The following is a 27,540-nucleotide window of genomic DNA, read 5'->3' on the forward strand; positions in this document are numbered from 1 at the left end:
GCACAAAAAAATGTTGCCATTTTAAATATATTTAATTTAATTTAAAATGATAGTTAATTTAATGTGATATTTAATTAAATTTAAAGTGATATTTAATTTAATTAAAATGGAAAAAGTAATATAAAGAAATTAAACTATTTTGGAGTGTAAATCTAGTTGTTCGTTTCCTAAATATATATTGAATAGTGACCTAAACGCAGCGCCGTGACAGAGGTGGCACAGGTTGTCGTGCGGCACGGTGTTGGCGTCCACGTACTCGGTGCTTAAGGCCCCGGGGGCGCACGACTTCGTGAAGTACTGCGCCGCCGCGTGCGCGCCGTCGCAGCCGTATGAACTGTTCACAACAAGGATTAAAATAACATTTTAGTTCCTAACAAACACATCCCTCGCTACCCATCCTCGCACATCTCTCGTGGAAACGCAGCCTAAGCATCGCCACGTTGATACCAAACAACCAAAAAAATACTTCATTTACCTATTGCGCTCAGCGCAGCCGCAGCTCTAGTGGACGATATTCTATTGGTTCTTAACAAACACATCCCTCGTTCTCGTTACGCAGGAAGGTAAAGTACCAACTTTACCTTCCTAAACCATTACCAAAGAGCTACCCCAAATGAGGTCGCCGTATGGCACTACCAAATGAAAGTAAGCATAATACTAATAAATTAAATATACATATACGAACTTACCGAATCCACCCATTAGAGATGAGGTAGGCAAGTGGGAAGATCCACCCGGCCGCTTGGCCCAGGCCCGTGTGACAAGAGTTTTTGCCGCGGAGATACGTTAGATCCGTGTCCGGGTCTTGTTCTTTTGCGACGGCCACTGCGTAGTACCAGTTTTTGCCACTTGAGTAGATCTGAGCCAAGAAAGATTAAGATGTACTCAGAGTACGTAATTCGTTCAAATAGAATAATAAAAATAAAATAAAACAGAGATCTTTAAAGCTGGTAATTAATAAAGAAATAATATGTAGTGTATCTCACTTTTATTAAGATTGCCGTGAAAAATTAATTATTAATCTTTTTTCATTTTCAGAAAAACATTTTTTCGCACTTCGCACACCTTGTAGCTTATAAATTGTAATACAAGTGGAAGTCCCTTTCTAACAAAAGCTGTCAAAAAGGGACTTCCACTTGTATTACAAGCTGCAAGCTTTTGATAAACGGGCCCTAGATCTTAATTTAGCAAGGGTTATTTCCACCTGTTACCACCAACATTCAGGGCATAGTCTAAGGACTCTCGTACTTAAGACTTACCTCCTGCATAAAAGGAACAAGTCTATGCGCCATGGCCGCGTGTAACATGTCCGCCGGGTCCATGACGGCCACGTCGGCCACTCCGGAGGCGATGGAGCGCTCGCAGTGCCGCGTGCTGTGCCCGCGCCAGCAGATCAGCGACGGTTGGAGGTACGCTGCCTTTAGGGCCACCTGAAACAAATAAGGTTTTAGACAGTTGAAATATTTCAAACTAGCATGTGCTGGGGCCCCAGACACATGCTAACTAACTTCAACTAGTCCTGCTTCAAAAAAAGTGCAACATTTTTGAAGTAGGATTAGTTAAAAAACCCCTCATCTTTTTTTATACCACGTCGATGGCAAACAAGCATACGGCCCGCCTGATGTAAGCAGTCACCGTAGCCTATGGACGCCTGCAACACCAAAGATATAACATGCGCGTTGCCGACCTTCTAGTTATACTTTAACCCTAATTCAAGTCCCTTAAATAATGAATTCCGATTGATTCCATCTTAACATTATAATATATAGTCCATAGGGTTTGTTCGATCTTCTATGAGGTTCTCTTCAATAAATTCACCTTTTATGATGTAACTAGTTTTTTATTACTTTGGAAAATTACAATATATATATAGGTAAGTATTATGTGTGTTCGCGTGACCGCGCTCGGATCGCGTCTGGTTTTGGGAGGTGGGGCGCATCCAATAGTGCAGCCCGCTATCGGTGCACAGTGGGCCTTTTGTGTGTCTGAACATGCTCCGCGCCTTGAAAGCTCCTGCTTTCAACATTGTTGTTGTTGGTCAGTATCCTCTCCGTCCTTCAGCAAAGGGCATATGCAGGAAATACCACGTCGAACTAGGCCCTTTCGTGTGCGTACATCTACAACGCGGCATAATCCATCAGAGCCTTTGTGTAGCTTTTCAATGCGGCCGAGCGGCCATGTCAACGGCGGGCCGTGGGGTTGCTTCACAAGGACGAGCTGACCCGGCTGGAGGTTAGGCTGTCGCGAGCGCCATTTGGTACGCTGCTGCAGGAGGCTGACATACTCGTGGCTCCATCTGGCCCAAAAGTGTTGGCGCACTTGCTCCATCCGTGCGTATCGGTGCAACTGGCTCGGTTTGGCTTCTTCGAGGTTTGGCGTTGGCAGCGAAGTCAACGATCGTCCGATCAAGAAGTGCCCAGGGGACAATGGGGACAGGTCGTGAGGATCGGAGGATAAGGGGCATAAAGGCCTACTATTCAAAATCGACTCGACCTGAACAAAAATCGTCTCGAGTTCGACATATGTGAAGTGCATATTACCAATTATTCTTTTAAGGTGATATTTCGCGGATTTCACTGCGGCTTCTATTAAGCCAGAGAAGTTAGGCGAATACGCGGGTGCGAATCTGAACTGAATGTGTTCATTAGCAAACGTTTCTGAGACAGAGTTATAAGAGCTATGAATAACTTGGCCTATTTCGTTACTAGCCCCCAGAAAGTTTCGGCCATTGTCCGAAAAAATCTCGTAAGGCTTTCCTCTCCTTGCAATAAACCGCTTAAGAGCCAAAATGAAACTTTGCGTGCTGAGATCACTGGCGAGTTCAAGGTGAACGGCCTTTGTTCTCAGACAGCACATTATGCACAAAAATGATTTTATTAATTGGGCTCCACGCCCTTTTTTACTTAAAATTAAGAACGGACCAGCATAATCAATGGCCGTGGATTGAAATGGGTACCCTGGCGTCACGCGCTGAGCGGGCAGGTTTCCCATAAGTTGAGTCGCAACTGCTCCTCGCAAGCGCTTGCAAGTTATACATGTTTGATAAGTATTGCGCGCTAGCAATCGTCCGCCTATTATCCAATATTCTTCGCGAACGCTTGAATGTAGCAGCTGTGGCCCGGTATGTTTTAATTGTTTATGGAAATGTCCATATATTAACTTACTTAAATAATGTTTACCGTCTAGAATTATCGGATGTTTTTTATCATATATATAATCCGAGTTGGATAATCTGCCGCCAACTCGCATAACACCATCTTCATTTAGGAATGGGTTTAAGGACAAGACCTTTGACCTTTTGCTTATAGGTAAATTATTTTTTAATAAATTTAATTCGTCAAGAAATGAAGTCTCTTGCGAATATTGTACAAGCTTAGTTTCAGCCGCATGCAATTCTGAAACACTTAATGGCCCTTGAAATTTATTCTTAGGCTGTTTACAATTATTTATAAATCGTAATATGTACGCGACTGACCTTTTCAAGCGATTGAAGTTCGAAAAGTTTTCTAATTTAATAAAATCCATTGACGCGTTCTTCCTCAAGACTCGCGCTCATTACTTGAACAGTGGATTTAACTTCTGTTCAGCGTTGGAGGTAATGGCGACCAAATGAAAGCAGAGAATCTGATATCTTAATTTAATGTTTTACAGAAGGCTGGTTAGAAAAAGTGGTCTTATCTACATACATGTAGAAGCTTATATAGTAAAGTACAGCGCCACACTATGACACTACGGATTGGTTAGGAACTATTACATACATTGACATAGCTAACAGCTTATTGAGCACTTAAACTAGTACACAATAGTTTCGGTAGATGTCACCTTTACATATCATAGGACGATTGAGAGACTTAATCTGTCTAGATTAGGTAAGTAGGTACTTAGGTATGCTAATACCTACTTATCTGCTACTTGTTAAGATAGGTCTTAACATTTTGCCACCCCTTGAAATAGTTAATGTTTTATGAGTAACATTAGGTATTTCAAAGAATAGGCTTTATACATTTTACCTATCAGTAAGGATGGGCAGAGTTCTTTGTTACGAGTTATAGTTAGGTAATTACTTAAATTTTAATTAGATCTGTGCCCATTCTTATAAATGAAACAACAATAGGAAATGATTTTTATTTTAAATAGGGAGTAGGTATTCTAATTATGTACATAGGTACTAGGTAAGTAAGGTAATTTAGGTACTTAATTATACTTATTAGACACTTAGTTATAATTATTTGAACTTTACATTAGGTTGGTACTGTTGGTAGGTATTTACTACTTATATGACTTCACCCGAAGTAGGTAATGGACAAATGTTATTGAACGCGCGTTGGATGTCCCCTCTGGCGGTTCGGATGACGGCCACCCTGGTGACGCCATCCCGGCCCGGCTGCGTCGCGACGATCTTGCCCAGCCTCCACCGGCAGGGCGGCAGACGCTCGTCTCGTACCAGGACGACGGTGTCGACTGCGAGGCTTGGGCCGCGCGCGCTCCTCCACTTCGTGCGTTCCTGCAGCGTTCCGATGTAGTCACGTGACCAGCGCCGCCAGAAGTCCTGCGTGATTTGTTGCAAAAGTTGATAGTGAGTTAATCGGTTCTTTGGTACATGGTTATAATCTTCGTCCGGAAGTGAATTTGGTGCTTTTCCAATTAAAAAGTGAGCTGGCGTAAGGACAGGATAGTCAGGATTTGAACTAGGTAAGGGACATAGTGGCCTAGAATTTACCATAGATTCTACCTGATATAGGATTGATACAAATTGTTCGTAAGTTAACAAAGATAACCCTAACACTCTTTTTAAATGATATTTGGTAAGTTTTATACTAGATTCCCATAGGGACCCCATATGAGGTGTATAGACAGGAATAAAACTCCATTTTATGCCCTCGTCTGCGCAATGAGATACTAGCTCGCTCGAGCTGTCCTGTAGGTATTTTTGTAAATCTTTTAGCTCGTTACTAGCCCCATGAAAGGTTGTTGAATTGTCACTCACCAACTCCTTCGGTTTACCTCTCCTGGCGATGAATCGTCGCAGCGCCGCCAGGAAATTGGCTGACTCGAGCCCTGTAATTAATTCGAGATGAATTGCCTTTGTTGCAAAACAAATAAACACTGCTATATAGCACTTAGAGACCTTGTAACCACGCCCTGTCCTATCTCTAATGTTATAAGGTCCTCCATAATCGATACCCGTGATAGCAAAGGGGGGGGAAGGATTTACCCTTGAGGGGGGTAAGTTTCCCATTATAGGGTTAGTAGTCTTTGGATTTGCTCTAAAACACGGAACGCATTTATTTACAATTTTCGAGGCTAACATCCTACCTTTTGTTGGCCAGATGCGCTCGCGAATAGTTGAAAGTAATAACTGAGGGCCAGCGTGCAGAGTACGTATATGTGCGTTTGCCATCAGTAGTTTGGTAAGCGCGTGCTCGTGACTTAATATTAAAGGATGTTTTTTTTCATATGCATAATGCGAAAGACCGATTCGTCCGCCTACGCGAACGAGTCCGTCCTTCATGAATGGGTGTAAAGATAATATTTTTGATTTGTTAAGAACCGGTTTATTGTTTTGCAATAATTTATATTCGTGTGGGAATGATTCCATTTGTGCATGTCTAATTAATGCGTGATCCGATTTTTTTAATTCTTCTACGGACAATGGTCCTGATAATTTATTATTTGGATTAATTGTTCGAGTTTTATTTTTTGTATTATATATAAATCGAAGTATGTATGCTAATACATGAATAAGTGTTTTATCGCTTGACCACCTGTGGAAAAGATATTGTATCGTGTCGTTAGATTCTGTGCTAATAGCCAAGGTGAGAGTTATGTTTACGTCGCTCTCGGCCTCGGGTGCATGATTTAGTGACTCAGAATCGTGGGTCGGCCATGTGTCCGGACTTTGGGTCAACCACGCCGGCCCAGACCACCATAACTGGTTGGTTTCCAGCTTGCCTGGTGCTACCCCTCGGGACAAAAGGTCGGCGGGGTTATCCTCCGAGCGGACCCATGACCACTCGTGCTTGCTTGTAAGTGATAATACTTTTGTGACTCTGTTACTAACAAAACAAGTTAATTTAGGGTTACTATTTTTTATCCAACATAATGTTATTTTTGAATCTGACCACAGGTTGATTCCGGAAACGTCACATTTTAATGCTCGTTTTATTTTGTCGACATGTGTCGCGAGCAGTAAACTGGAACAAAGTTCCAAATTTGGAATAGTTTGGGGTTGTATTGGACTTATTTTTGATTTTGAGTAAAGTAGGTGAACTTGTACGTTTCCTACTCTATCGCTTGATCGTATATAGATGGCAGCGCCATAGGCTTTAATACTACTGTCACAGAACCCATGAATTTGTATCGTTACATAATTGGGTATGACTGTACATCTCGAAATTTTCAATTGGTTTAATAAAAACAAGTCTCGATAGAATGTGTTCCATTCTTGGATCAAGTCTTGTGTTAATTCGGTATCCCAATCTAATTGAGCCTTAAATAATTTTTGAATAAATATTTTGGCTACTACAATTACTGGTCCCGTCAAGCCTAGGGGGTCGAAAATGGACGAAATTACCCCTAGTACCTTTCTTTTGGTGATTGGGTGTGAAATTTGGTTTTCTTTAATGGTATACATAAGCTCATCTGAGTCACTAGACCACGCTAAACCCAGGACCTTATGTGTTTTATCTCCAAATTCGGTTGTGTGTGTGTTTTGGTGTGTGTGTGTTTCGCTCACCCGTTTTATGATGACTTCGGAATTGGACTTCCATTTCCGCAGCGTGAAGTTGGCTCCCCGCAGGATCTCGTTCACCTGTGATGCTGTTTCAGCTACCTGATTCTCGTCGTCGCCGCCGGCGATAAAATCGTCCATGTAGAACTGGTTCGCTATGGCCTCTGCAGCTGCTGGAAATGTGTGTTGGTTTTCGTTTGACAATTGTAACAAACATCTGGTTGCAATATGTGGTGCTGACTTTAAGCCGAAACTTAATGTGGTCAGCATATAAATTTGGAGTCGTTGGTGAGTATTTTCCCGCCAAAATATGCATTGTAGGTATTGTTGATTTGGTTTAACATAAATACATCTGTACATTTTTTGTATGTCAGCGTTAATAACATATTGGTATTTTCGGAATCGTAGAAGTATATTTATGAGTTCGTCCTGTATTATTGAGCCTTTGTATTGGATATCATTCAAAGAAATGCCGTTATCAGTTCTGCATGAGCAGTCGAAAACAATTCGAATAGGGGTTGAGGGGGAGTCGCGAAAAACAGCTTGGTGGGGTAGAAAATTACATGGGCCATCATAATTATCTTGTAATTGAATCATATGGCCAGCTTGTTCGAACTCGCGCATGAAATTCACATATTTATCTTTAAATTCGGGGTTCCGCTCGAACTTGGATTCTAATGTTTTGAACCTCCGATATGCTATGTGCCTAGATTGACCTAACTTGGTAGGTGGCTGCTTTAATGGAAGTTCTATTTCGAAATTACCCTCAGAGTTGTGAGTGTGAGTTTTCAGAAATATATCCTCACATTGTTTTTCATCATAGGGTAAATTTGGTGCGGAACCCTCCTCTATTTCCCAAAACTTTTTTAATTGAGTTTCTACTGTAACTTTACATTGAACGGCAGACTCGGTTTTTTTTTGTACGGAACCCGTGACTATCCATCCTAATCGCGAGCGTCTCAGAACCGGTAATCCGGGCCCGAGCTTGTATTTACCGGTAAGAAGTAAATCAAAGAATATCTCCCCACCGATAAGCAAATCTACATCTTGAGCTAAGTTAAACTCGTCATCAGCTAATTTATAACGCGACGGAATGTGCCAACGTTGCACGTTTGGTATTAAAATGTTGGTAGTACAAATTATAGGCGTAATAAAACAGGACAAATTCGTTGTAAAGGTTCCGTCTAAGGAATGCAATGTTACGTCACACGATTCTAAAAGGCTAGACACTTTTTCATTGAAACCTATGACATTTAAGGCAAGTTGTTCCTTGTTTAATTGTAACTTTTTGGCCGCGTTTTCGGTAATGAAATTTTCTTGCGAGCCATTGTCTAAAAATGCCTTCATTTTATGCACATTGTTATGCTTATCCCTAACGAGCACTTGGGCTGTTGTAAGGAAAACTGACCTATTTCGCGCATTGTTTATTTGTTTTTCGATTAAAGTGTTATTCGACAAGGTAGTCTCGATTTGACTAGAACTCGGTTGTTCGTCGATTAACGTTGATATTGGTAATCGCGTTGGTACGGGGTTACTACCTACATGAGTGTTGGTATTTGGTTTGTGTAGTAACGTATGATGCTTGCCCTTACATACTCGACATGTACTGGCCCTGCAGTTTGTTAAGACATGCGTTCCGGACAAACAATTAAAGCATAATCGTAATTTATTCACGGCTCGGATGCGCGCGATAACGTTTAATGCACTAAACTTTGGACACTGATTAATATAATGCGTACTCGAACAATACGGACACTGGTTACATTTAAACTGTTTGGAGGTTACCTTGATAGGTTCGGACGTGGTTACCATGGCCTTCTTGGAAGTGCTGGGTGCGTCCGATGGTACTGCTGGGCTGGTCGCTTCCAGCCGGTCAGCTCGGTTCTTTAGGAAGGTTTTGAAATCCTGCAACGAAGGCAATTTTCTCAAATCAACACTGTTTTCCCACTTTGATTGCAATCGACTGTCTAACTTTTTAACTAACATGTGAATAATTGCGAGATCCCAATTTTCGGTAGGTACATTTAATGAGCGCAAAGATCTCAAATGTTTGGAAATATTATCGCACAGACCTCTTAGACCCGAAGGAGTTGACGGTACCGGTTCCACGTCGAACAAGGCTCGCATGTGGTTGGTGACTAAACGTTTAGGATTATTATAACGTTCACAAAGCATCTGCCACGCGAGCATGTACGCGTCCTCGGAGAAATCGAGCGAACTAATTACCTCAAGTGCGCCGTCTTGTAAACAACTGCGTAGGTACTTATATTTTACGATCGGTGCTAAGCTAGCTTGGTTGACTAGGGCATCAAATGTGTCTCGAAATTGCAGCCACTGTGTTAGGTCTCCGTCGAAGCTAGGGAGGCTAATTTCGGGATATTTTATCGACTCACCGAGGGGTTGCTGCGGCGGGGCTTGCGGACTATGGTCATTTGGTGTTGAATCGGTATCTACCTTCGCCAGCAGCTTGCCCTTAGCGCTAAGTCGGTAAAATGTGTCCTCAAATGACATACGCTCGGCCTCGTGGGCTTCGATGTCCCCTTCGTCGCTGCACAGTGTCTCGATCCGGTCCTGTATCTCAGAGAAATCATTGTATAACTTTGGTAATTGTTCTAGTCTTAAGCTTATGTCTACAATTATTTCGGCCGTCAATGCACTTGAGTCGATTCTTTCTATAAATTTATTAAATACAGTTAATTTTCGCTTACAGACACCTCGTCTATTTTTTAACTGCCTAATTTCTAACTCTTCTAGAGTGTTTTTGGAAGTTTCTAACATGATTAAGAACGATTACAATTTACAATTTGTAGGAAATAAATCGATTACAATTAAATTTGGTAGGGAGATTTGGTAGATAGGTTAGGGAATGCCAGCTCACTTGCCTTCTCGATTGATGCTCGTGCGCGTGGCGTAGCTTGGTGATTGCCCTCGCTTGGGCGCTCCTTCTGCCTCTGGTGTGGTACCACCCACGTGGTCCCTTTGGTACTTGCGGTAGCCGTTCCCTGCTGCGGCTGCGGTGCCACGCACGTGGTCCCGCTTTGGTGGCTCGGTCGGCGCCTGTCGCGTTGGCTCAGGCCGCTCGATCGAGTGGTGTGGTCGCCTCCTAGTCACCTCTTCAGCTTCTTCAGGTCGGCGGAGCCCCACGCGGTTGCTGCCTACGTGGTAACGTTGCTCTCCCGGCCTAAATCAGGATACGCGGCGATTCCTCGACGTACCGGCTCGCAAATTTTACTAAATTTACTAGCGATTCGCTTTAAAGTACTGAGATTAACCGCGATTTAAACTAGGGGTCACCATTATGTTCAGCGTTGGAGGTAATGGCGACCAAAGGAAAGCAGAGAATCTGATATCTTAATTTAATGTTTTACAGAAGGCTGGTTAGAAAAAGTGGTCTTATCTACATACATGTAGAAGCTTATATAGTAAAGTACAGCGCCACACTATGACACTACGGATTGGTTAGGAACTATTACATACATTGACATAGCTAACAGCTTATTGAGCACTTAAACTAGTACACAATAGTTTCGGTAGATGTCACCTTTACATATCATAGGACGATTGAGAGACTTAATCTGTCTAGATTAGGTAAGTAGGTACTTAGGTATGCTAATACCTACTTATCTGCTACTTGTTAAGATAGGTCTTAACAACTTCCGGTATATTTGAATTTAATTCAATTGAATTGTCTTGAGAAGGCCAGTCACTTTCGTTACACTTTAGAAAAGACGGCCCTTGAAACCACATACCGTCAGATGTCAGCTGATCGGGCAATAACCCGCGACTAGCTGCATCAGCTGCGTTTTGACCAGACGGAACGTGGTTCCATTGAGCGCCGCGAGATAATTCCGTTATCTCAGACACTCGATGTAATACAAAGGTCTTGAGTTGCATTTTATTTGATTTGTAAATGTTTAACCACGAAAGTACGATTTTCGAGTCGACCCAAAAATACACTTTATCAATATTCTGTCGCAATGACTTCCTTATTTTGTCGTAAAGTCGACAGGCTAACAATGCGCCCAGTAGCTCCGCACGTGGGATAGTAACAGCTGGCCGAGCAGGCATGACCTTGGCCTTGCCACAGAGCAACCGAACCACTACTCCCTTATCGCTTATCGAGCGAATATATGCGCACGCGGCGTAGGCCAATAAGGAAGCATCCGAGAAAAAATGCAACTCAATATTTTCCGCCTCAGGTTGCAATACATAACGATCAATTTGGAACGAAGTCAAAATATTTAATCCGCGCACGATCTTATTCCACGTTTGCTTTATATCGGAAGGCACTTCATCGTCCCATTCCAGGTGCAATGCCCAGATATTCTTTACAAGTAATTTAAATGTGATTGTGCAAACACTTAACAGACCCAAAGGGTCAAATATGCTTGCAATCGTGGATAAGATAGTACGTTTTGTACACTTAGAATCGGCATTGTTTACATCTTTAACGCCCTTCGAGCAGCTGATTAACAACTTATCCGCCGCTGGGTTCCAACGAATTCCGAGCGTAGAACACTCGTCATTAAAGTCGACATTCGATTGCTCGTTAAAGTTTTCCTCATCTTGAAAGAGTTGAATGCAATTAGATTTTATTTTACGTAAATTCATCTGCGCCTTTGCTAAGGTTTGTGAGACCGATGTTAAAATATATTTTAACTGGTCGGAACTGTCCGAGCCCGTAACTAAGTCATCTACATACATATCTCTCTCAATTATAGTTTTTATATGCGGATCGTCACAAGTCTTAGCAATTTCATATAAACATCTTATGCTTAAATAAGGCGAGGACGACATGCCGTAGGTAACGGTATCGAGGCGCAGATATTTAATGGGTTCCGTACTATTTTCGCGCCATAAAATGACCTGTAAATATCTATCATTTTCGTTTACTAGGATTTGGCGATACATTTTTTCAATATCTCCGATCAATACATATTCATGTTGACGAAAACGAGTGAGAATTGAAAAAATGTCATCCTGTATTGTTGGCCCAACCATTAATATGTCGTTCAACGACATACCCGACGATGTCTTCGCTGAACAGTCGAAGACGACACGACAACGTGTCGTGGCCGATTTTTCACGTAAAATTGGGTGGTGGGCAAGAAAATTCGCGACCTCCGGTTTTTCTATTGGCGTAAGGTGCCCTAACTCTTGATACTCGCGGATAAAATCGCAATATTGTTGTTTTACGTGAGGTTGCCTTTCAAATCGTTTTTCTAAATAATGCAATCGTTTTTTAGCAATATGAAAGGAGTCACCTAATTTCTCGGGTGACTCTTTTAGAGGCAAACTCACGCAAAACCTGCCGTCTGGCAATTGGTAGGTATTTTCGAGGAAATGAGCTTCGCATGCTTCTTCTTCGGCTGTCCACTTCTCCTGCGGTGGCAGCTCCTCTAGTTCCCAGAACTTCCTTAACTGGACGCTGATTTCGTGGCTGAAGTTACAATGAACTTTATTGCCTAGCCCGTTATTATTATTTGACATAAAAGTGGTTGGACCGACAACAAGCCATCCGAACTGCGAGTTCTGTAGGAATGGTTTATTTTTTCCTAGCTTTATTTGTTCTTGTATAAGAAGACCCCAAAAAACGTCGCCCCCTAGTAACAATTCTACTGCAGAGGGACGATAAAATGACTCATCCGCCAAATCTACGTTTTTAGGTATATTTAATGATGAAATATCGACCTCGTTTTCAGGGACTTCGTTGCCTACATCGTCGACTACGGAGCAAATTATAGGTATTTTTATTGACCTATCCCTGGATTGCACTTCTATCGTGCACCGTCGTAACGTTGTAAAAGATAATTTATTAAGGCCAAAGACCTCAGTCTCATATTCAAAAACAGGAAGATTTAATTTTTCCTGTAATGACCTTTTTATAAACGAAGATTCACTTCCACAATCAAGTAACGTGCGTACGCGATGGCACTGATTATTTTTGTTTACAATATCTACCATAGCCGTAGATAACAACACCTGCGTTGCGTCCGACGAACAGAATGATATCGGAAATGCATTTTTTACTTGATTGTCACCTGCTGTTGAGGTACTAGCCTGAGAGGTACTAGGTACCTGTGCATTGTTTGGTACATACGTTCGATGTAATAATGAATTATGTTTACGTCCACATATTTTACAAGGATTCGCTCGGCATTGAAATGCACGATGACCACCTCGAAAACAGACTGGACACACCTTTGACTTATATATTTCGTCACCTCTCACTTCTGGTGTCATTTCGAGAAATTTATTACACGTAGATATACGGTGGTCACCTTTGCATATCAAGCACGATGATTGAGGCGAGCTGGTTGTCGTTGGGTTCGAAGCGGCTGCGACAAATGTTTTTTGAATTTTATCTAATTTCTTTTGAGGCTGTTTCGTTTCAGGCCTTTCAAAGTGACTGCCGCTTCGAGCCAATGACTCCAGTATATCGGCCCTGCTACGAAGAAAGTCAGTGAACTCAGATAGCTTCGGCGAGTCTTCTAGACTGTTTCTTTTTTCCTCCCATTTTCTTAATGTGATCGGGTCAAGCTTGGAGGAGCAAAGAAAAACAATAAGCGTATCCCAGCAATCTACCCTCTCGCCGAGGCTCTCGAGCGCTCGTAAATTTTTTGTTACATTATCAATTAAGTTACGCAAACACTTATCTGACTCTCTTGTCAAAGACTCTATGCGGAATAAGGACTGCAAATGGTTATGAACCAGTTGACGCTTGTTGTCATACCTATCACACAATAAACTCCAAGCGACGGCGTAGTTGGCGGCAGATATTTCCAACGATTTAATTACAAGCGCGGCGCTGCCCTCAAGGGAGGTGCGCAGATAATAGAACTTATTTATGTCATTTAAAGAACTATTATTGTGCACAATAGACGTAAAAGTATCACGGAACTCAAGCCATTTGCCATAATTTCCATCGAAAGACGGCAGCTTAATTTGGGGGAGTTTAATATTAATTTGATGGCTTGAATTTCGGCTACTAACACTTCCATCGTCAGCATCAGCAAACCTTTGTTTGTGCATCTCTATAAATTCTTGCGCACAATTGATAAGATCAAAGAAATCGTTTTCAATCTGTATATTTTCAGTCAGCTGATCGTTATCGCTGGTTATCGATTCTATCTTTTCCCGTAAGTCATCAAAATTATTGAAAACAATTTCAAATCTGCTCAACCGCAATGCCAGCTCATTAACTTGACTGGAAGTAATACTTGTATTGCTCTCAAATTCCGCATATTTATTTTTAAACACAGTTACTTTACCCTTAATTACACTACGTTTTTTTAATAAATCTTTTAACTCTGCTTCAGACATTGTAATGAACAACAAGTAATAAAAATGTTATAAATACCGTTTAATCCGGCAAACCTTGCAGTTCAGATTCAAACCCGTGCAACGTTGATAGTCTTAAGAATGTGCTATCACGCCGATGGAGTGGCCGATGCGCGTGATCCTTTGTTCTCCGCGCCGCGTGGCAACTGTCGGCCCGGCCGCTCGACTTGTTTACGCAAAACCTGGAATAGTCGGCGGGTGCAATAAGTACCTATGCAACTACAATGCAAATTTATTCTTTATTGATAGCTAAATGGCTATATGTAATTAAAGGGGTTTGATCTTTTACTTAAATGTCTTACGTTTGCACAAAAAAGGGGTAAATTTCACTAAATTTTTCTGTGGAAAGGAGTTAGAATGAGTGGAAGGATGGAACGGGCACTCCCCTGAAATACGTAGACCAGCAGGCAGCAGGCAGGAGTCCACTTTGCCTCCACGTCACGCCTCCTCGTGGACCTCGTGGTTGCAGGTTACGTTGTCCTTAAAGTTATTGCGCCTCCGCGCAATGTCCTGTCACGGTCGCCAAAAATTATGTTCGATCTTCTATGAGGTTCTCTTCAATAAATTCACCTTTTATGATGTAACTAGTTTTTTATTACTTTGGAAAATTACAATATATATATAGGTAAGTATTATGTGTGTTCGCGTGACCGCGCTCGGATCGCGTCTGGTTTTGGGAGGTGGGGCGCATCCAATAGTGCAGCCCGCTATCGGTGCACAGTGGGCCTTTTGTGTGTCTGAACATGGTTATCATTAATAGTTTCTTTTCTCTAAAGACAACATCGTGAGGAAAACGGACTGTATTCGGGTTGGGAAGTCAGATTGAAAACGATTTCATAAAAACCACTGCTCTCCCGAATTCTTACATCAAGCGCGTTAATTCTCGTGTTAGCCGTGTACAAACGCCCATGAAACGTTTGGGAGAATGATGAGTTGGATTTAATTGGACTTACCCTCATTTCGACACACTTGTCCATCTCAGCGTCACTGGTAACACATAGTATCATCCTCTTGATAGGGCAGTTCCTGATGCCAACGCCTTCTCCGCCGGGTCTGCACATGCTGGTTGCTGCTTTGAGTTTATGGCTTTAGACTTACCCTCATTTTGACACACTTGTCCATTTCAGCGTCATTGGTGACGTGGTGACACACAGTATCATCCTCTACATAGGACAGTTCTTGATGCCAACGCCTTCTCCGCCGGGTCTCCACATACTGGTTGCTGCTGTGAGTGGCTTTAGACTTACCCTCATTTTGACACACTTATCCATCTCAGCGTCACTGGTGACACACACTATCATCCTCTAGATAGGAGAGTTCCTGATGCCAACGCCTTCTCCGCCGGGTCTCCACATACTGGTTGCTGCTTTGTGTTTATGACTTTACACTTACCCTCATTTTGACACACTTGTCCATCTCAGCGTCACTGGTAACACACAGTATCATCCTCTTAATAGGACAGTTCCTGATGTTAAAGACTGCCTTCTCGGCTTGGTCTCCTACATACTGGTTGTTCAGGATGTGCTTGGCTGCCTGTTCTTCTTCTTGGAGTATACGGAAGTTTATTGTAGCGTCCTGAGGAATTAGAGCCGCGTTTACTAAATGGTGGTTTAGAGTCTACGATAACGTAGGCCAACTGCTAAGTATGGCATATATGTGTGTTGTGGTCAAAAATCGTAGGTTCAAACCTCAGTTGTGTTGTATAGACCAGAAACAATTACAAAAAATTCGGTTAGGATCCTTCTGATACACATACAAGAGGTCAAACTCGTTTTTAGGGTTCAGGACCATAACCGCGAAAATCGAAGTTCGCAAATTGCGGGTATCTTTCTCTGTCACTCTAATTACGCCTTCATTTAAGTAAAGGAGAAGGATCCCCGCAATTTGTGAATTTCGGTTTTCGCGGTAGACCCTCCGTACACAAAGGGTAAAAACGGGACCCTATTACTAAGACTCCACTGTCCGTCTGTCTGTCAGAAGGTTGTACCTATCTCATGAACCGTGACAGCTAGACAATTGAAATTTTCACAGATGATGTATTTCTGTTGCCGCTATAACAAAAAATTACTAAAAATTTAATTTGTACGGGACCCTCGGTGGGCGAGTCCGACTCGCACTTTCCGTCCGTCCGGTTTTTTTATAACCTAAAAGTAGTAAACTTTCATAAATGAAAGTCTGTGTATTGGTCGTTTTTATTATGCTTGCGTTAAGGTAGAAAATCAAATGTACCTATAGTAACGTGTCAATCACAAATTAGATGAAATGATCAGTAAGTTTAAATTATTAATAATTTTTATCCCAACTTTCATTTACTTAATTGCTATGCTAGGAAGAAAGGGATTTATATATAATTATCGATATCGGTCATACCTGTAATAGTAAATCCGTGGTGCCGTTGGAATTGAACAGCCGGAAGGGCGACTCTATGCTGTGCCCGTTTATATCCTTTCTGGGCTGAAACGACGACTCCGTGCTAATGCTGAAATAAATATTTCTATTAAATAACCTGCATTTTTGATACTGACCAGGGGTCAATATTCAACAATACTGTCCACTGAGTAATAATTAAAAAACTTAGACCTTTGCCCAGTGGAAGACATACTTTAGACACTTGAGATACATTAGAACTAAGTTTTCTTTTTGCTAGTATAAACAACGCAATTGCATAATAAGAAACATTTTTTAGGCCTCTAGTCCATTGGTCTAACTATAAGGTCTAAATTAACCCCCTAAAAACTTTCTTCAACTGATTGTCTCCGTTATCAACCCTCTCATAGCTCCTCCTCACGGATCATACGAATATCGCTCTGTAGTGGAAGTCTATGCGTTCCCGTAGCCATCTCTGGGCTTTATCTCATGAACTTACCTCAACTCATTATCTTCATTATCAACCCTCTCATGGCTCCTATCATTATAATTCCTCCTGTACGGATCATACGAATATCGCTCTGTTGTGGAAGTGTATGCGTTCCCGTAGCCATCACGAGACTGGTAGGTCGCGCTGCGGTTCGAATTTTTGTTTAGGGGATTTGGTTCACCGTACAGTTGGACCAATTTTTGAATTAGGTTTTGGTAGCTGAAAATGAGAAGGGGATTTTAGTTTGATATTATCGATCTTATGTTGTTACCCTTAACAATATGAGACAGGAAGAGTTGTGCTACACACAGTTGTACAGCTGTTATTCACATAAATCAAATAATTTATAGTCTGGCAAACACAACTTGTCAGTCAGTAAGAACCAGGATAATTATATTGTTTTTAATTTATTATGAAACTGCTGACATACGATTGTAATTTAATAAATTTGAATGTAATTTTGATTGTCGCTGTTATTTTTCATATTCAATTATTCATAATGTAAAAAAAACTGACAATCACAATATAAATTCCTAAGAATTTACCATGTGTAATTTTAAGTGCAATTGTATATTGTGAGATAAATAAATCATATCATTTACTCATCGCTCTTTTGAGTGGTACTAGAAGACAAACACCGGCCAGACAAGCAACTTTAAAAAATCTTTCAATGCAGTTTTGTTTCATTTTAAAAATAAAAGAATGTTTTCGAATTTAAACTATCGTGACACATATTAACTTAACTAACTTAGCGGTTTTACTCACGTATTTTTAGTCACTCGCGCGACATGTTGTGTGTGTAAAAATACGTGAGTGAAACCGCTAAGTTAGTTAAGTTAAAAGAATGATTGTTAGGTAAAATGAGCAAACTTAAGGTTTTAAGGCACTTTCTCTCCCATAATTTTTTTCCACCCTGTATACAAATACAAATAGTTTATTTTGGTTTAACATTTTGATACACTTTACATAAAAGGCTGGAGTCTCCCATTAAGTAAAACAATACTTGTGACGGGAGAGCCCGCTCTTCCATTAGGAAATAGGGTACTTAACAAGCTGTACTTAATTTAATTAATATACTTTATACAAATTATTATACAATTTACAATTTATGATCAGTTTCAATTGTGTGATTACAATTAAAGATCTTTAATATTCTATGACAAAGTTATAATATTATAAATAATATAATTATGTTTTAGGTGAAAGTGTGTGCGTCTCTCTCTCTCTCTCTGTCTGTGTGTGTGGGTGTGTGTGTGTGTATATTCCCAAAGAGCAGTAATAGCACCAACCGTTTCCTCTGTTGTAGCGAAGCGGCGCTGCTCGTGACGACAGCGTCGGCGGGCACGCGGCCCCAGTTGCAGCCTTCCCACTGGGTCACGGCCCGCCGGGACCCGTCGCGGCAGACCAGCTCGAAGCGGTCCGGGGACACGTCTCCTGGATAACATGTCACGGGGTAACATGTCAAACTCAAACTCTAAATGTTTATTCTGTAAATAGGCTTAAGCTAAGCTAGCTCTTTTACATGTCAACTTATAACTATATATACATAATTATTCTATTTTAACATAAATGCATCCTTATCTTCTACGAATTCCTTAATCGTATAATAAGCTTTTTGTAAAAGCTGTCGTTTTACAATTGACTTGAATTTATTCATTGACAATTTCGTTAAATTAGATGGTAACTTATTATCATTTTAGTTGTAGTATCTTAGTTTTTAGTATTTAGTATTAATAATTTTAGTTTTAATTTTGTTAGTTAAGAACTTACTAACAATGCTATGGACCTAGTTGTCTGAAAATAAACGCATTTTATTTATTTATTTATTATTTATTATAAAAGCGCACACTGTTCCCCATAAATGACATATTATTTAGTCTATTTAAACGGAATTTCGGAATCGCCAATTTATTTTTATTTCTAGTGTTAAAATTGTGTATTCAATTTATACATGTCGATATTTTTTCTTACATACATTATATTTTCGTAAATATATTGACAAGCAACAATGAGAATATTGATTTCTTTAAATTTATCTTTAAGAGACATGCGCGTTCCTAAATTATATATGTTACGAACAGCACGCTTCTGTAAAACAAAAATTGAATTAATGTCAGCGGCTTTGCCCCACAATAAAATGCCGTAAGACATGACGCTGTCACCCCTATGGTGAGAAGATAAGTCTATGGATGAGGTCTTGGTGGCTCAGTTGGCAGAGCTGGAGTATCGATCCAGAGACCGTGAGATCAAGTCTCATTCAAGGCAGTAATTTTTCCACTTTTAAATTTATTCTAAGCTCAAAACATGTCTAAACTAGTTACTTTCAAGGTGGGATTCGACCAGTGTGCGGAACTGTGCGACACAAGCATTTTTGTACTGAATATGCTTGTGTCGCACACTGGTGATATCCCGCCTTCAGATTCACAGCAACTGCTTTGCGTAACATGTCGGCTTTTTGTCGAAGTATCGGTATATTTTAGTTTTTAATTCCCTTTTTATGGTTCCGTACTCAAAGGGTAAAAACGGGACCCTATTACTAAGACTCCACTCCGTCTGTCTATCACCAGGCTGTATCTCATCAACCGTGATAGCTAGACAGTTGAAATTTTCACAGATGATGTATTTCTGTTGCAGCTATAACAACAAATACAAAAATGTACGGAACCCTCGGTGGGCGAGTCCGAGCACTTGTCCGGTTTTTGGTTACTTGATACGAGTAAAAACGAGGGGCTTTATTTAGTCAGCTTTATCAGAAATTGCGGTAAAATAAACTACTTTGGAGACAAATTATTTCGACATTAAATACGGAGCGGATAATTTAAACCAGGAAAACGCAAGTATTAAGGAGAAATTATTCCTTTGAGGGATCTCTTCGCTACCAATCAATCAATCAATAATTTAATTGCAAGAACATAGTTAAATTATGTAAGTATAACATTTTTTAAAAGCGTGTCATATGTTCTACCAGAGAAGGCATGAAATAGTTACAACAAGTTATTTACAAGTACAAAAACAAATTAACAATTCAATATATATAACGGCGCGTGCTTTATTTAATTCAATTATTTTTGAATTGTTAAATTGATCGGGTAGTTGTGTTTGTTACTGACATTGACAAGTTGATCTATTTTAAGAGCGGGTAGTCCCGAATGGAGTTGTAAGTGTCATGGCGGCGCGGGACGTCATTCGTTGACAGCGCCCCGCACGAGATGGTCGCTTACAAACCCATTGGCTCTTAATCGTGATTTAATTTTGTAATCATCGAATATTTTTGGTGTAAGTTCATTAAAACAAGGAATACAGTGATTTGATTGTATCGTGAGATTATTATTTCGTAAAATCCTGCACGTGCACGCCCACACGACACCAATATGTCAACCACGCCTGTTCGGCCTCCCGATACCCCGACATCGGAAGTGAGATTACCAGAAACGGCGCAGGATCACCCTACAGGTCAGAGTGGTGTTATTCCTGAAAATAGTACTGACTGTCAAATGTGGAAAATGTTATTTGAAATGCAGCAACGTCAAATGATGGAACTGATTCGTACAATTAAAGAACCTAATGCCAATTATACGAAACTAGTGCTTCCTGAATTTAATCCTGAATCTCGTGACAGCGATGCTCGGGCTTGGTGCACTACTGTGGATTTGTGCATGCAAGAAAAAGAGATAAGTAGTAGTAACCTAATCATTGCCCTAAGTCGAGCGCTCAAAGGCACGGCAGCGTCATGGCTGGCCCAGAATAGTTTTGCTGGGATAACCTGGACTCAGATAAAGGATTCTTTTCTCGCTCGCTTTGACTACGTTGAAACACCTGCTGCTACATTATACAGGCTGCTCAACGAGAACCCAAATGACGGTGAATGTTTAGCATCATACGCTAATCGATTTTTAAGCACGCTAATGAACAGATGGAGTTCTTTATCAAATGAGCAGATAGCGATAGCTGTAACGTTAGCACATGCATCAAAAACTGATCCACGACTGCAAAGACTGGCTTTTACTACGGAAATCGATACGCGAGTGAAAATGCAACAAGAACTGATGGCCTATACTTATCGTAAAAGAGGGCCTGCGACACAGGATAAACCGTTGGCACAAAATGATGCTAAAAAACCCCGAGTTGATTCTTTACGGAGGTGTTACATATGCAACAAGCCAGGTCACGTGGCAATCGATTGCCGTGTTGAAAATGATTCAATTCAAGCATCGACATCGAAGAATACGGCTGATGTCCCGATAAAACCATCTTCGCTTACGTGTTTCTCCTGTGGCGAGAAAGGACACATATCGACGCGCTGCACGAAGAAAGAAGATAAGCGGAGCGAAGCGGTTGTGGAGCGTCGAGTGAATATGTGCACCGTCAAGCAAGCTTCAGACCAACTCTCTACTAATCACGGTGAGAAGTATTCATTCTGTTTTGATTAAGGTGCTGAATGCTTTCCAATTAGTGTATCTAAGAGATTCCCTGGTAAGTAACAGCAAAACATTGTAAACTTACTTGTCATAGATAAACGATTTACAGTGGTTACAGTGTAATATTCCAATATTAACCACGATCAATATACAGGGGTTCTCAGTGCAATTGCTATTCTATACTGTACCTGATGATTGCATATCTCAGGCTATCGTAGTGAGGCGAGATTTATTGGCGTTAGAGTATTCAGTAGAAATGACTGAGGATCAAACTTATTATTAAGAAAATTAAGACGGTAGCGGTTTGTGAAGTAGGCTCTAGTTAATGGTTTACAAAACAGTTACTGACTTTACTCGAAGGAAACGCAGATCAATTCGTGGAAGGAACTCCAACCGGTGGAGGGAGTTAGCACCGAGCAATTAGAAATCAAACTAGCTGTCCCAAATCGTTCTGTACAAAGACGTCTGTATCTACTGAGTTCAGAAGAGAGGGAAGTAGTGCGTGGTAAAATTAAAGATCTTTAGGACGCGGGTATAATTCGAGAAAGATGTTGCCCATTCTCCAGCTCTATTTTATTAGTCAAAAAAAAAGCTGCACCACTTTATAGATTGACATCCGGGAAAGGGAAAATTGTTTGGAATTTGAGAAAATTAGGCAAGACGTTGTCGCTATTCTTACTGATAAGCCGGTTTTAGCAGACCAAGGTAGGTGCGGTAGGTGCTTCGCTTGAAAGGAGATTAAAGATTTCTGTATGACCCATAACGTAATAGCCTACACCTTATAGCGACAAGTAGTAGTCGTGCTAATTTCATTAGAGTTTGTAGTTTCATTAGAGTTGAATACCTCATTAGAAACAACCGAAAGTAGCATCGTCAGGATGCCCTAACGGCGCTGGTGAGTACAAACAAGTGGTGTTACTGTTTTTGTATGTTGGGTTGTGTGTAAAAGACTTGAGTAATATGATAGTCTTGGTGGCGATTAGCAGCTTAAATGCTATAATGTTGCCTTGGTGGCATTAGTTGGCCACAGGAGGATTGTTTGACCTAGGTAACGATAGTTGGCCTTGGTGGCAGTAGTTAGCCTTGGTGGCATTAATTAGCCTTGGTGGCATTAGTTGGCCTTGGTGGCATTAGTTGGCCTTGGTGGCATTAGTTGGCCTTGGTGGCATTAGTAGGCCTTGGTGGCGTTAGTTGGATTTGGTGGCACTACTTGGCCTTGGTGGCATTAGTTAACCTTGGTGGAATTAGTTGGCTTTAGTGGCATTAGTTGACCTTTGTGGCATTAGTTAGCCTTGGTGGCATTCGTTAGCCTTGGTGGCATTAGTTTGGCCTTGGTGGCATTAGTTAGCCTTGGTGGCATTACTTAACATACTGGTGGCATAAGTTGGTTTTGGTGGTAGATGCTACCCTTGCCAACTGGCAAGAGTACCACGCTGTTAATAAGGAGAGAAAGAAAAAAGCTAGTCAGTTACTAATGGTTTAATTAGTATGTTCATTTGTTGATGTTGTAAAGCGGTCAGAATGACCGAGCAGGTAGCTGTGTGTACATTGGTGGTTTTATTGTTCACAGATGAGCCAGAGAGCAGAGATGATACACACGAGGACGTGTGATGATGCAGGACGGCCGTAACGGCGCGTGCTTTATTTAATTCAATTATTTTTGAATTGTTAAATTGATCGGGTAGTTGTGTTTGTTACTGACATTGACAAGTTGATCTATTTTAAGAGCGGGTAGTCCCGAATGGAGTTGTAAGTGTCATGGCGGCGCGGGACGTTATTCGTTGACAGCGCCCCGCACGAGATGGTCGCTTACAAACCCATTGGCTCTTAATCGTGATTTAATTTTGTAATCATCGAATATTTTTGGTGTAAGTTCATTAAAACAAGGAATACAGTGATTTGATTGTATCGTGAGATTATTATTTCGTAAAATCCTGCACGTGCACGCCCACACGACACCAATATGTCAACCACGCCTGTTCGGCCTCCCGATACCCCGACATATATATATATATATATATATATATATATATATACCAACACTAATGTCAAAATATTACAGATTTTTTTGTGTCGTTGACGTATGTGTCGCCACCAACATAGTTTTAACCCTTAAATGCATAATGATGTATATATGCATCGTATATTTGATATGTTTTTTTAAATACTATGATTTTTTTCTTTATTTTTCCCTCAATCTATACAACATGACACATCTATTTCAATTTATTAAAAAGTTATACAAAAAATCATGCATTTAAGGGTTAAGTCAGGTCCCCACTGAAAACCAGCGCCACTGATTACCGCGGCATTATGCTGAGTGGGATCCTATTTTAGCGTCCAATGTTTTTTTTGTCTGTATGTTTCATTTTGCATATATGTAATCTGTTGTGGCGTTAAATAAATGTATTTTCTTTCTTTCTTTTTTCTTTCAAATGTCAAAATATTACACAAAAATAAATCTTTTGGTCAAAACAAATCCTACCCTATCAAGACAGTATCAAATACTTACCTATAATCTTGGTTGACAGTAACGCGTGCTGTATAGTGGTGTCTCGCACGAAGGCAATGTCGCCAGTGCCGTTGGCCACGAGGCACTTCAGAGCGCCCTCGTAGCCGGCGTACGGATCCGCTAGAGTGCAACGGACACCGGCGCCTCCAACACATAGCTTGCATAATCTGTAAATGTTTTTTTTTAGTTGCGTTGAGATACTTTAATAAGTACTTCTTGGGTCAAAAACGTCAAAAAGTCAATTCTACCAGTACCAGCCAACATAAAGAAACAACTCAAAATTTGAATCAAATTACTTTGCCACTCTTGGAGATAAAATGTAACTTTTTCATCAGTTTTTGAACAATCAAGAGGAGCCTTAACGAGCTGCTGTGGTGAAATAGTACATTACGATACAAGTTCGAAAAATTGGAAATTAGAAACGAGTGGCGATAAATTAGAACACGACCGACGGCAGTGTTTTAAATCGACACGAGTTGCGAATTACCTATTCGCACATGTATCGTACGTTTTACAATATATATGGCCCTTTAAATTTTCGACATAGTTGCGTAATTTGCTAATTATCGAACAGGTGCGGTAAAATAGCCCCATATGTACTGTAAAAATATTTACGATGTTCGAACACAGTTTATCACCGTTATTTACGGGGATCATCACTATCAGATAGTTTGTATTTTGATTTGAGACTCAATGGTGAAACTAAATGTCTATGTTTTGCATTGTATCTGCTTTTTTGGGGAGCGGGTGACTAGCTTTCTTATTAAATATATATATTATAATAGGCTTACTGGTCAGGGTTGTCTCCAATGGGGTTGTACATGTCCTTCAATGAGTTTGGTGCGCAAGAGTCTCCGAAGAACTCAATCGCTGACTTGACATGGTTGTTGCAGTCTGCTATCCTTAGCCCACCTTCTTGCATTAGCTGTTAGAAAATTAAAAAGTCATGACATGACAACAGCAAAAGAGGTAAGAATAAAAAAATACTCTAATCTAATAGTCTGGTTTATCAATCTGTAGAGAAATCATAAATCCACTTCAAAAACTTATTTCGAATTGGTAAGAAATAATTTTGATTGTGCAGTACAAAGTAAAATGTTATCATCACCATCCTGTTTATCATTCAATGGTGGGCACATGCTTTCTGTACAAGAGGGTTTGGGCTATAAATACAACAGCCAAATGGATTGGGGAAATAACACACACCTTTTTTAAATTTTGAATTTCTTTGTAGAACAAAAGTATAACTTGGAAGTTACTCATTTCATTTATATGTTTTCCGACTAAAGAATTTTCCCTGAAGTACTCACAGTATGTATAGGCATGACCCATCCGGCCAAGGAGCCAACACCGGGGAAGCAGGCCTTGGCTCCACGCAGTCCATACAGCCCTGTCCCAGCTTGGACGTTGGGCAAGCCGCCTTTGTTGACTACAGCCACAGCATATTGGTATGGTTCTCCCCGACCATATAACTGTAATACATGAGGAATGTTAATACAATGTACAAGCTGTTGCCTCAATATGTTTGGACAGAAACTCTTAACTACACTGCCACACATATATGCAGGCCCTATTTCAGGTAAGAATCCATACTAATATTATAAATGTGAAAGTGTCTGTCTGTTACCTCTTCATGCTTAAACCGCTGAACCAATTTAGTTGAAATTTGGTATAGAGATAGTTTGAGTCCCGGGGAAGGACATAGGGTAGTTTTTATCCCAGATCTCATCCTTTAAGGGGTTGAAAAGGGGGAAGTTTGTATGGGAAATCGATAAAAAGCAAAATGGATAAAAAATAAGCTACCCAAATTACTTACTCCACGCAGACGAAGTTGCAGGTAAAAGCTAGTGATAGTATAAACATGAATTGAATTTGAAATAAACTGAGGAACTGACTCATAGTTTTTACATTTTACAATTATATTAGTATATGTATCTATATTTTATTTATGCTCTTTATTTTTTCTGCTTCTTTGTCAGGCTGTCTTTGACATAGGCCTCCTCATCAATCATACATACATTGATAGTATTGATACTAAATGATAATCTCTTTTAAATATATGTTCAACATTTACTGTTAAAATAATTCACTAAAAGCTTTAAAACTGCTTCATATTTCAGCTTGGCTAAGCATTATAAGACCTAAGTATGAAAACTTACTTCTTGCATGATAGGCACAAGAGAGTGGTAGCGGCCAGCCACATACACTTCCCCTGCATCAAGGGCCAGTAGGGATGCCTCCCCTTGGTCCACCCAGGCCATGCATTGTTCTGTGTCAAAAGCCTGCAACATACATTGTTGTATACAAATCTTTCAAAAGGTCAATAAGGTTACACTTTAACACTTTCGCAATTGGGCAAAATTTTCAACAATACCCCAGAAACCAGTCGTCTATAGCTGCATATAAAACAGGGTTGTCCGGCATCTGAGCAAAGTTCACGAGTGCCTACCAGGCGGGTTCTAGGTAGTCATCGTGTTAAACTCTCGCGTTTTGTACACATAATTTAATGTCATTACCGGGTCTAACGCGATTAAATTTCATTATTTTACCTTTTTTCCGACGTTTCAACTAGGTTGCACTAGCTGTGGCCATGGAAGACTGACGGAAAAAGGTAAAATAATGAAATTTAATCGCGTTAGACCAGGTAATGACATTAATTATGTCAATAAGGTTCACATCATGAAAATTCAAAAATAATTGCCTTCAGAATAGACTTATTAAATGATGTCTCTAAAACTAGGATATTCTAGTTAATTAGTGTTGGCAGAGATGTTGTTTCACCTTCACATGACTTAATCCAAAATAAATGAAAATTAGAAGGTTTAAAAGTTCAAAGAGTTGCAGGGTTAAAATACATCTTTCATTTATTTTGTTTTAGATATACATACCCTAACTACATAAGTCAACAGGCAATTAGTAGCCGACCGGTTGAGTAAAATTAAATGCTTACCCGTTTACACTGTATTTCGATATAATCAGCCCCGAGTAGGCCTTTGTCCAACTGAGCAATCTTCGTCAGCTTCTCACATTTCTCCTGCGCCGCTATAGAAGTAGTACACCATGTCACTACGTCCTGCCCTTCCACTTTAGGCGGCACGAATACTTCATTGATTCCTCCGCTTCCTGATACTGAAGCTGAAAGTTTTTGTTTGAAAAATATAAGTTACGATTCTAACTAGATGACGCCCAACTTTGTAAGGCAAAAATCGTAGTAAATATAGTTAAAACTTACTTAAAGCTGCCGATAACAATACAAATGTACAAAGTTCTTTCATTGTGGAAGTATTTAATTAAGTAATTTACGAATTTACCATAATTAATTTATAATAGCTGCCTGAAAAGTTTACGGTTTACGGATGGAGTGGATGGACACACCCGAAGACCCCGAAGTTGTCACAACAGTCGGTTGTTGGATGACAACTGAATGAATGGATTCAAGTCCAAATTCATTCATTCTTTTAGTGCGTCCACACCAGGGGAAGTATCAGGGATGCCCTATACAGCTACCAACCTGCAAGCACACCTTGCTGTTATGTTTCTGCAAATATGGCTGCATCATTTTCGTTTGCGATATCAAAATTAGAAATATAACACAAATATACAACCTTTACCAGTGGGGCGACACCTCCTTTCGGGCATTCTCGGCTCTGCATTGTTCCGAGCATAGAGTTACAATAATATA

The 27,540-nt window shown here is 40.4% G+C and overlaps 2 protein-coding genes across 17 annotated transcripts in view; both read right to left on the reverse strand.

Moving 5' to 3' along the window:
* Nucleotides 1–27,231, reverse strand: part of LOC134750656 (transferrin 2) — a 29,926-nt gene extending 2,695 nt beyond the window's left edge. Inside the window, exons 1-13 of one of the 2 annotated variants that reach the window (XM_063685880.1) lie at nt 27,091–27,231; nt 26,809–26,993; nt 26,018–26,140; nt 25,169–25,330; nt 24,650–24,783; nt 23,859–24,025; nt 18,218–18,362; nt 16,938–17,147; nt 16,442–16,550; nt 15,464–15,646; nt 1,260–1,430; nt 690–859; nt 191–334 (exon numbers count right to left, since the gene is read on the reverse strand). In XM_063685880.1, coding sequence (XP_063541950.1) covers nt 191–334; nt 690–859; nt 1,260–1,430; nt 15,464–15,646; nt 16,442–16,550; nt 16,938–17,147; nt 18,218–18,362; nt 23,859–24,025; nt 24,650–24,783; nt 25,169–25,330; nt 26,018–26,140; nt 26,809–26,993; nt 27,091–27,133 — 1,946 coding nt within the window. In that variant the 5' untranslated portion in view covers nt 27,134–27,231. Of the gene's footprint in view, nt 1–190; nt 335–689; nt 860–1,253; nt 1,431–15,463; nt 15,647–16,441; nt 16,551–16,937; nt 17,148–18,217; nt 18,363–23,858; nt 24,026–24,649; nt 24,784–25,168; nt 25,331–26,017; nt 26,141–26,808; nt 26,994–27,090 lie in introns of both variants that reach the window. The other variant, XM_063685881.1, reaches the window with a different exon arrangement.
* On the reverse strand, nt 4,115–10,060 carry LOC134750619 (uncharacterized). Of its 15 annotated transcripts, none has more exons than XM_063685838.1 (4): nt 9,124–10,060; nt 8,516–8,635; nt 4,988–5,058; nt 4,115–4,549 (listed from the first exon to the last, which is right to left on the reverse strand). In XM_063685838.1, exons 1-4 carry the CDS (start codon nt 9,160–9,162, stop codon nt 4,270–4,272), a joined length of 510 nt encoding a protein of 169 aa, XP_063541908.1. In that variant the 5' UTR covers nt 9,163–10,060; the 3' UTR covers nt 4,115–4,269. The 15 variants fall into 15 exon arrangements, 14 of the variants coding, with proteins under 14 accessions (XP_063541908.1, XP_063541910.1, XP_063541901.1 ...); XM_063685840.1 differs by lacking the exon at nt 9,124–10,060 and adding an exon at nt 8,803–9,114 and having other exon boundaries at nt 6,737–8,635; XR_010128569.1 differs by lacking the exon at nt 9,124–10,060 and adding an exon at nt 8,803–9,117 and having other exon boundaries at nt 4,115–5,058; nt 8,540–8,635.
* Nucleotides 27,232–27,540: the final 309 nt, after the last annotated feature.

Source organism: Cydia strobilella, chromosome 20 (assembly GCF_947568885.1).
Source record: "Cydia strobilella chromosome 20, ilCydStro3.1, whole genome shotgun sequence".
Classification (NCBI taxonomy): Eukaryota; Metazoa; Arthropoda; class Insecta; order Lepidoptera; family Tortricidae; genus Cydia; species Cydia strobilella.